This window comes from Venturia canescens, chromosome 7 (assembly GCF_019457755.1).
Source record: "Venturia canescens isolate UGA chromosome 7, ASM1945775v1, whole genome shotgun sequence".
NCBI lineage: Eukaryota > Metazoa > Arthropoda > Insecta > Hymenoptera > Ichneumonidae > Venturia > Venturia canescens.
The window spans coordinates 5,020,241-5,030,681 of record NC_057427.1 but is presented as its reverse complement, the minus strand read 5'-3'; the positions used below and the strand labels follow the sequence as shown (position 1 = coordinate 5,030,681).

Genomic DNA, 10,441 nt, shown 5'->3' with positions numbered 1-10,441 from the left:
CCATCATTTCTGCAATGCCGGATAAGCTGGATTCGGATCGATTGTTTCTAATTAATTATATGGAGCCATGGAAGGTGACGCGTCCAGGAAAATGATTAATGGCTTATTCCTTCCTACACGTTTTCTTCCAATATCTTCATTCAACTGTTTTCGACAGTGTGAGACTCAGTTTCTGATATATATTTTTCCAAATATACAGATTAAAGCTTGCAAGGTTACCATGCAGCTCTGCGGGAGGCCTCTATTTATTTATACTCGGCTGTGAAGCGGCACTGAAGCTTGATTGGCCTGTGGTCGCGTGGTGGGGGGCGCGAAGCGGAGGTGAAGCCCAATCGGCGCGCTTGTGTTATGGAATTAACTTTTCTCAATACCAAGTGCATGTTTTTTTAGGTTTGGAGTTATTAGTTTGGGGATTTTTGGTGTTCGGTCTTTTGTATTTTATAACATTTGACGGAAAGGAAATGAAATGTTATCGCGGTTTGAGCACCCTGGTGAAACATGCGTGTAACAAAATTCAGGAGGAGAAAAAGGAAGGATGCGATATAATGAAAGTATCGATGACCCTTGAGACAAGCTTACCAAGCATTCCGGGAATATTCAACCCTCGCTGAATATAGCTCGCGATATAGATAGTGACGAGAGGTGAAAAGCAGCACCGAGAAGGGGCAAAAAACAAAACACGAGGATAAAAAAATGGAAGATTCGATTGCACTATGAAAAGCTTTGATGTGCGATGTCTGAAGCTTCGTTGTCTAGAGCTTCGATAGCAACCCTAACAAATCTAACAAGTATAGTACATTTGTGGAAGGGAGCTTGCTCCGAGACTTTACAGCAAGGACGGCATATTCAACTATTTTTCCCAAACCATTTAACGTTTGGCATATCCGCAGCTGTTTAATAATTCATCTCTTTAAAAATCTGCCTGATTGTAAAAAGGCTGGAATAATTTTAAAGTTTGCATCGTTGAAACGATGAAATTCTTTTTTTATTCTTTAATAAGAGAAGCCAACATTTTTTTATGGTGTTTGTGTTAATTAGACATTTTTTTTCCAAGTTTTGCTTCACTCGAACAGTTTTCAAATATTTATTTCCAACGATTCTATCGTCCCAAAACACTCGGAGTGAAATAACTTTAAATTTGATCACGTGTATTGATTTTAAGTCGAAACTGGAGAAAGTCGATTGGATGCTTTACAAAATGCTCATCAAACTTGAGAGAATCGCTCATTCATCGAGTCTTCCGTGTATGTACGCACCACCTCAGTGTGTACACAATTTTGACACGTTCAATCAACAAGCTAGAAATTTCATACCCAACGTCGACGAAGTATTGCAAAATACAGCGTGGATGGCGTGGAAAAAGGGGGGGACCAGTGTACGTTTGCTCCATTCAGACGGAAATTCCGGTGAAATTCGCCTTCGTAACACAAAACCGCGAGAACTTTTGCTTGGCAAAAGTTAATGTGCTTGTCTTTACTTTCTTTGCAACATGCTGGGTTTTGTTTATTATCTACCACTTCGTAAAGAAAAATATGCAAAAAGGTCAGCTAAAGGTAACATATGCTCCAAAGTCTTTGATTGAAACGTCAATATTTCTTTCTGTTCAAACTAACTTTGAAACTGACATAAGAATTTTTCATCAAAGTAATTTTCCTGCTTCCCGCTCAATGTTTTCTTTTAATTGTCTCCTATATCCTTAACAGTTGTTGAAAAAAAACTTTTTTTCACAAGAAAAATAAAGTTTCACAAAACTTCATTGAATTCAGCAGTTTTCAGATTCTACTAAAAATCGTTGAAACAGAAGAGTAAACCGAACTCCTCGTAATATTCATTCTCGAGCTACTCTATCCAGCTCCCATTTCTCTACGATTTAATACCAACCATGAAGAACCGCGTGCGGACGTATAAAATTGAAGCCAGCTCGCCACGATCGCTATACATGACGACGGGGATATTATTCGATTATTAAAGATCTGGACTGGTTGGGAAAGCTCCACGAGGGAGTGAGTCAGTAGGTTTTGTCGATACGTTCGTGGGTGCGATTCAAATGGCAGGGACGTGAGGTTTATTCGATAAAAATGTAACACCGAACGATGCGAATCGCTTGTGTGTTTTCCTTACGTTATTCGAACGAAAGAGGAATGAAAAGTGCAGAGTCTTGCAGACACGCTCAGCCCAAACAATATTTTGCTTCTGTGGTAATCTCAAGTTTGTTGCAATCTCGTGGGTTTCTGGTCCGATGCCAGCGTAAGGCGTTCCGTTATTACAATACCTATGAAAGATACAAATTCTTGAAAGTTAATAACGTTCGAGATTCGGCGTATGCAATTCCGAAAAGCCGACTCAATATTCAGATTCTCAGACGCATTTTTCAATGTGAACTTCGCATCAACGAACTTTAAACTCAACCACTCACAAGTTTCGTTCCCAATGGATCGAGCACGGATGAAATGAAATATTTCTAAAACTACTGAACGACTGAAAGTTTAAAATTCTGACGGTCAGGTGAAAAGTTCATTCGTATTTATAGATTAACTGCGCCAACTCGGTTTTTGCAATGTGTTTTTTTTTTTGTATAAAATAATACTGCATGCTGTTTATCAATCCGTCGTGTCGTGCCGCGGTTATTGAAACGAGTTGCTCTCATTTACAACTCTTACTTTTAGCACCATTCCCCGTTGCACTGTTGCATGTATCGTTCATGGGACGTTGATATACAAATGCGGATTAACAACTGTGATGGCGATTGTTTGACGAGATTAATCGTTTCTCTTCACGTTCGCTTCGATATTTTCTCTTCATTTTTCTGTCCCTAACTTTATGTGAGCATCGTTGATAGCGAAACAAATGTGACGCAATGATTCCATTCACAATTCAATTGTATCAATATCACTCGGTGCTGATTTTATTATAATGATTGTTATAATGATTGTAGAATATATAGAGGAAAACGTGATTTTATTTTTTTAGTGTATTTTTTCTAATGGAAAACTATCCACGTGAAAAACGCGACAAACGACGTTACGAATTCAAGTGGATAAATATAGCAGCGCACTAGCTTTGTCGTTGCATTCAATTTAAATGCACGAGAAAAAAGAAGTTGAAACTATTTTTCAACGGAATGAAAAAAAGGTTTTACAGTAATTAGTAATGAGGAAGTTTGGCAACCTCTGCACGGCCATCCGGTAGTTCCAGGCCGCTCTGTAGGTGTTATTAGGGATTGGAAAACTCGGTAAAAGATGTGGAAGGGGTTTCTATGGTTATCGCGTTTTTGCTAACGACGAGAGGCGTTTGCAAAACTTAGGTTTATTGTTATAATGCCGAATGCAATTTCACTTGGAGTTCCGCTGGTTCTTACTTTCATTTTACTTTCTCAATAATCCGTATACGAGATACTATTTTCCATGAATATTCTTTTCGCGAAAGTAAAGCTTGGGATAATTGGTGGAAAGTAATTAAAATTAAAGGTATCGGGGAAAAAATTCAGACGAACGTTGTATAGAATCATTTGTATTTTCTTTTGTTTCATGTTATCTTCGTTTTCAGTTTCATTATTTATAAAAAAAAAATATTTGTTTTCCATCTAAAAAGTGGATTGGGCAATGGAAATTCGCTGGTCGAGGGGCAAGAAAAGGGACAAACACAATAAACGAGGGACAGTGTGTGTATGTGTGTGTTGAGCTTTTGTAAAGACATTGAGCTTTCTTTAACACGTTTGTCTCAACATAAATATTATAATTCACGTTTAGATCTGGAGAGTGCAGAGCATGGAAACTATTTGAAATCTTACAAATGGATGCTGCAATAAAATAATGCACGAGTAGGAACCTTGAGACAATTTCCAGATGCCAACCCACTCTAGAATTATGAAAAAGCCGATGCATTCATTAAAACAATATAAATTAGTATTTTTTTACGAGGTATATATGTGATATTATATTACAGAATTTCATATAAATATAAATATATAAAATGTAATAGCTTATTCGTCATTCTAGTAATTTTTCATTTTGGCAATCGGTAATTATTTGCAACTCGTCAGGAACAGTTAAACGAGTCGCGAGGATTCCTTGCGTTCCATCTTTGAGGTCGGTTAAACCGATAACGAAAGAGAGAGAGAGAGAGACAAGAAGAGAAAGAGGAAGAGAGCCGAAGCTCGTTGAAAGTGAACGACTTGCCTTAATAGCTCTCTCTACAAATCGCTTTTACCCCGCTCTCCCTCCTCGTCATTGTAACCCTTTCAATGGTCCCCTTCGCCGTCTCCTACTTTTTGTCTCTTCCAACCCCATTTGCGGTTTGACTGTGTTGAACTCGCTCCCGTTAGTTTCTTTGGGGTTTTATGACGCGGCTCGTTGGTGGTGGTAATTTTGTGAAGCCCGCATTATCGAAGACCGGAAGCAGATCTCTGACACGTTGACCGGCGCCGATCGAAGCCAGCTCTGCCCACCTTAGACACAAACGATTCAATTCGCCCTTCAAACGAGTCCACATTTTCGGGTGCATTTGCCTTTTTTTTTTATCATTTCGTCATTGCGATAAATGAGAAAAAATTTTACGAGTCCACATTTCACACAGATGAAAATTTACTCGATAAATATTCTTTCACGACACCAAATGAATCGTGGTCTCTCACAGCATGGACAATTCGAGTGAAAACGAGTGTTTTTTCAAAGCTTGGGGATACGGAATAATGATAAGAGTCGCTTACCTGTTATTTTTGTATTTCGACAGAGACTGATTCGTCAAATGGGGAGTTTCGGTAGGGAAATACGTAGCGCCGTAAAAGTCGAGTCCTCGACTGAGAAGCATCGAGGTTTCTTCGACGCTGGCCAACGTTACTCTGATAATTGGTGGTCCGGTGTAAATGGTGGCTGGCTCATTAGAATTTTGGCTCTCGCTTTTGAGCTTGTCGTTTATAGCTTTTACTAAGAAGAAGAAGAAGAAGAAAGAAAGAATAAATATTAAGTTGATCGTGCAGATTCGCATTTGTTAGTCTCATCTCGAATGATGAAATGGAAAGAAACTGGCAACTCACAGACCGTGCCAGTATTGAGTGGCAATCTCGTAACTTCGACGATCGACCGATATTTGTATAGCGCGTGTCTCACATCGTCTTCAGGCAGTTCCTCCGGTACGTCAAGCACGTAAACGGTAAATGTTTTAGCGGGTCTGCAGGGTATCGCAATTTTTTTATAAAATCGTGCACCAGTCACTTTGTGAAATCCCTTTTTATATACGGCTTGGAAGTCGTCGATATTGCTGAACTTGAAGAGTATTCCGGTCGATGTTTTCGTCAGTGAAAAAGCGCCCCTTTGAAACGGTAACGAGGAGCGTTACATATAATGACTATTCGAACATTATCCTCGACAATAGTAACTTTCGAAGGGAATCCCGTCGCCAGAAATATTGCCAAATTCGAAGTGACCTCACCCTGCAAACTAGCCTTTCAATGAATCCATTTTCGAGTCTCGAGATAAATATTCGAAATAAATGAAACTATATAAGAACAACACGGGGGCACCAAGTGGAAGAGAAAAATAGCGGAGCACGGAAAAGGAAGAAGAAAGAATAATGTAAGGTTGAAAAGGATGAAAAGTATGCGGGGGAATTTTCCGAGGTGGAATATAAGTAGATTCGCCCCGCGACTCGACTGTGCCACATAGCTCCTAGACGGAAGTTCATTTTCTTGGGAATGGTCGTCGCACTTATCGTCGTCGTGCCGTAAGGGGGGTTGTGAGCGCTGGGAAAGAGAATTAAGGGTCAGCGCGGCAGAGGGGAGGCTCGACTCGTTGGATGAGGCGTTGGAATGACAGCGGGAAACCAGTGGAACCCGAGAAAAAGGGGTTAGAGGAACCGTAGGTGACGAGAAGAAGAATAAAAATGAAGGGGAAAAGATAAATAAGACGACAAAGAAATATATATAAAAAAAAACAGATAAAAAATAAGAAGGGAGGGCTGGAAATTCTGCAGTGCTCATCCTGCAATAATCTACCGGCTGTCCGTAAAATCGTGCTGCAGGATGATTCGAGTGACAAAAAATCGAGAAGGAAATGCTTTTCCGACGTCTGAGTAATAACGCGAGGTTGCGGAATCGTTGGTTAATTTGTGGTTGCTGGTCCGGTATTTATTTGTTGCGGGAAAATAGGAATTGCGAGCGTGAAGCAATTAAGGTCGAACCCGTTCGTCCTCGGGGTTGCATTAGTAAAGTATTTTTATTCTGCAGGATTTTCCATACTTTTTATTATGAAATTTTTCGAAGAAGGGTCTCGAACGAAAAATCATACATTAACAGTAAAATCTTGAAAATTTTGTCACGCTTTTGGCCACCGAAATGGTGATTTTGGAGTGCTACTTTGAGGACACTCTGTACAACATTATTGTATATGTATTAAACATGAAAACGTGAGTTCTTGAAAGCAGGCTTATCTGTATTCCCTTATATAAGTATTCACCCTTACATATATTAGATATAATCTTCTAAAGAAATTTCATAGCCTCGTTCATACATATATGGATAAGCTACGCACACAATGGTTTCTGCTTAAAGATACTTGGGCCCTCAAAAGACTCGAGACTTGAATATACCGGGGGGAAAAATTCCATCTAAATATTTTTGACGCCACAAATTTTCACGATCCAGGTTAATTGTAGCTCTACTCGACTTCAAAGCAGGTCGTTTGCAAGTTGAACTTTTCGATTCCTCGTGTTGATAATGACAAGTAGAGAAACGATCGTTTGCAATGAGGCGTTTCAACGAGTTATTCGGCATCATTTCTTTCTTCATTTGAGATACTGCATTTCGAATTAGCCAAAAAGTATAAAAACTGCAAACTTTTCCTACCTGAAGTTCATCTTTTCGCATATCGTTGCTGCTTTTTCCATGCTGAGTTCATGGCTCGGCGTGAGTAGAAAAGCTCCTTTGGTGAGAAATTCATTTTCGCTTATTTCCGAATCGGTTTCGTGATCCTGCCAACAATCGTTCCGATCCACAATGCCACCACTACCACTGCCCACACCACCATTCCCACCACCGATCATACTTCCTTCTTGATTTAGACGAAGATTCGAACTGTTCTTCGAAGTTGACATGTCCTTATCCTTGATGGAACTGACAAACTCGTCGCTCAGCGACATCCTTTTTATACCTGTTGAAAGAGTCACGTGACCGCGAGCACCAACGCGTGCTTATAAATGTATCGAACGATCCGGAGGTAGGACAGTTTCTACTTGCTGATTTATAATACAATGATTATTATTGTCAGGTCCTATGAGGCATAGACTTCCCCTCGAATACTATCCATACATTTATAAATTCAACTATACAATACCCTCATTATCATTGTTATTGTTGTTATTATAAAACGTAACATGAATCAAAAAATGAGTATAGTTTAGTGAATGCAACATAAATTTCCTAATAGCTCACTCGTTGATTGGAGGACGTTCACGAGACGACGACGACGACGACGACTAGAGCGACCGTAGCTGCGGAACCAACTCGTTTTGGTACACTGAACGCAACTTCCTTACCCTTGGCTCGCTTTTATAGTCTAGAATTTCTCGATCTTTACGTCGTCTCTCTGACAATACAATAGCAGCGTTAAAATTGTGTGTGGGACGCTGCAAACCGCTGATACGTCAATTATACATGAACAAAAAACCTGACGATTCGTCGCAAAAGGTGATGTCTCCATTTTTTTTCAATTTTTTTTTTTTTTTTTCCCATTTCATCTCTCGGTTTATTTGATTCGCTAATTGGAATTAATCCGATCTGGGTCACAGCGGTCGCTCTGATATTTCGACAATAATAGCTTTGACTGTTTTCTCAGTGTAGACGGAATAATCGGTTTTCGATTGGCGATATTATATGACTACAAGCTTCGTTTTGCTGCGCCTTTTTTAAAATGTCGGTTAGAATAATGTTCGGTTTGATGCTCCAAAGTCGTTTGCGTCATTCAATCAAGTAAATTCTTTTTTAAGAGTCATTAAAATATACAACTCTTTTGAATTTTTTTCTACACATTTTTCGTTCTCTACAGACATGTACAAAATTCGTTCAAAGTTCGTGCACTGTCATTGAATGTGGTTAAAAAATTATTCTCGTTAGCGCGGATTATGAGTGAATATTAAAAATGGCTCTACTCGTTATGAAAATTTCGAGCATTCGATAAATCACTTCAATGGATCATGCGTATTGCAAAATGTATAAATACCACAAATTTCAATGACCCACATTCGCGTCTTCTCGAGTATGATTAATCGGATGACTATGAAAAGGATTCAAGGGATGTTTACACAATATGATCTGCAGTCAGGATGGTCAATGGTATTGAATAAAACTTTATTGGAAAAAAACGGTCGAGGAAGAATATTAAATGAGTAGGATGGTCGTTAGAGGGATGAACTCTTTGTATATGATGATATTTGTATATATAAATAAATACGCACCAAGCTTTCAATGACCCACATCGACTTTCGTATCTTCTCGAGTGTTAATGGAATCGATCTGAAAAGCATCGGTATACATAATCGGGGGCTTCTGAGACACATTAGTGTTGTGAAAACTGGTCAATATTGTTGGACGAAAGTGTATTGGATAATCGGAGAATGGAAGGGTAGAAATGTCAAATGGGTAAAATGCTCGTTCGATGGTTAAATAAGAGTGGCGAGGGGGCAGGAGGGAGGGGGAGGGGGGGGGGGGGAACGCTAACCCCAAGGGGATTGTGGGCCTTCGGGTAATTCGCTTGGCCATCTTCAGTCGAGAGGATTCCGTGTATGCTTACCTTGACGCTATATAATTCGACGAAGGCCCTCGTAATTGCTTTGTTAAGTAATTAACCGGTCGGTTCGGCACGAGAAACACCCCTCGAACGGTGGTAAGAGCACCAAAGCAACACCAGCCAGTGAGATCTCTTTGCTAATTTCGACCAATTTGATTTTAAACGCTCGCTACACACTAACCAACGTTGCACCGACGCTGTTTAGTTATCCCATCTGCGAAAGTCTCCGAACGATACGCTATAATTACCTTCATGCGAGAGTTCCCCGGGACGCTGGAAAAAAACAACAAATATTACGATTTTTTCGATCCACCGAATTCAAATCCGCATTTTCTTAATGAATTTTATTTTTTTTCGTGATTTTTCTTTCATTTTCGAACAATTCTCCTGCTCGTTTCTCATTACCTCACGATGGTGACGCCTCTGCACTTTTATGTAGATCGATTTTTCACGAAAAAGTATATTTTAGGCAATGTTCGGACGAGCCGTGCCTCATTTTTGTCGGTTCAATCATTGAATTGGGGAATATCGAAAAATCTCAAGCACATTGATGGATCGCGTGTGCCATCAGGAAAGTTCACTTTAGTGGACTCGTTCGACGAACGAGTTATTATATTATTTTTCCACTATTCAGTGCTCGTCGATTAAAACAACCAGCTTAATGCCATCCTCCGAATACCATGAGTCCGGAAATGAAAAGAACTCGCTCAGCTCGACACTCGACTCGAAAGTTTCCGGGCCTGTCAGTCCTCGATTTGGTATAACGCTTTGATTTGGAACGTGCCAATAATGCCTCTCGATACCGATGATCACAGTGTGGAATAAAAACTATCATATACAAATGAAAATTCTCATTTTGTCATTTTTTTGTGCACGTTTGTGGAGCATCCGCTATCAGAAAAAAAAAATGAAACCGATGTTCACACAAAGGGGAACTCGTGCCTCTGTAAAAAAAGAGGCAAACAGGAGAAATTTTTGGTTAGCATCACGCTCTATATATTGCGAATACTTTTTTTTTTCCTGGCATAGAGGATGCAGCCTAGTCTCGTTCCGATTTGTCTGTCCGTCGGTCCGCCGAGAGTCCAAACCACCCTCGCCCTGCATCACCTCTTCCCCGGATCGATCTAAGTCACGTGCGCCGTGTTGCGCCGCTGCTGGTACTGAGGCTTGCTGCGGTTGTGATTCGCGAACTCGCCTAGCAACAGGCGCCCGACCGCACGACACCAGTGACAAATCATTTTTTCGTCAATCCATCTCATCTCCTGATACAACATTCATGGGATCTCTCTTCCCTCTCGCTTCAGCCCTTTCAATCGGTGTCGGTTGGCCCAGATTTTAAGCACAAAATTATCGCATCTGAATGCGTCGTCACGCGAAACAGCCTCGAACAGTTTCTCACAGTTCGATTATCGATTGAAATTCGTTGAAAATCGAGGCTTTTTATGTTTCCGACTCAACTAAATATTCGTATCGCACGCAGCCATTGCTTTTTGGGGTTACTCGTTGTTTCGTCTACTCATGAAATTATTCAATGGTTCGTTTCACTGCGGCGTTTGTCCCATTTCGGTGAATTTATCGTCCACATTTGCCTATTTTTAAAAGTAGACTCATAAAGCCCCGACTCTTTGTCATAACAAAGTAAAAGAATCAAAGTACACGCG

The 10,441-nt window shown here is 40.2% G+C and overlaps 1 protein-coding gene across 1 annotated transcript; it reads right to left on the bottom strand.

The window, feature by feature from the left end:
- Nucleotides 1–3,494: 3,494 nt before the first annotated feature.
- On the bottom strand, nt 3,495–9,709 carry LOC122413381 (uncharacterized). The gene is made up of 8 exons (XM_043423686.1): nt 9,186–9,709; nt 8,784–9,053; nt 8,449–8,506; nt 7,427–7,580; nt 6,842–7,145; nt 5,036–5,310; nt 4,709–4,925; nt 3,495–4,447 (listed from the first exon to the last, which is right to left on the bottom strand). Exons 5-8 carry the CDS (start codon nt 7,132–7,134, stop codon nt 4,321–4,323), a joined length of 912 nt encoding a protein of 303 aa, XP_043279621.1. The 5' UTR covers nt 7,135–7,145; nt 7,427–7,580; nt 8,449–8,506; nt 8,784–9,053; nt 9,186–9,709; the 3' UTR covers nt 3,495–4,320.
- Nucleotides 9,710–10,441: the final 732 nt, after the last annotated feature.

Bases quoted from the DNA above. Each gene is read 5' to 3' on its own strand.
- LOC122413381 (XM_043423686.1), bottom strand. From the start codon at position 7,134: ATGTCGCTGAGCGACGAGTTTGTCAGTTCCATCAAGGATAAGGACATG. The intron at 5,311-6,841 runs GTAGGAAAAGTT...ACCGTTTCAAAG, and splicing joins TGCGAAAAGATGAACTTCAG to GGGCGCTTTTTCACTGACGA. The intron at 4,926-5,035 runs GTGAGTTGCCAG...TCTTCTTCTTAG, and splicing joins ACTCAATACTGGCACGGTCT to TAAAAGCTATAAACGACAAG.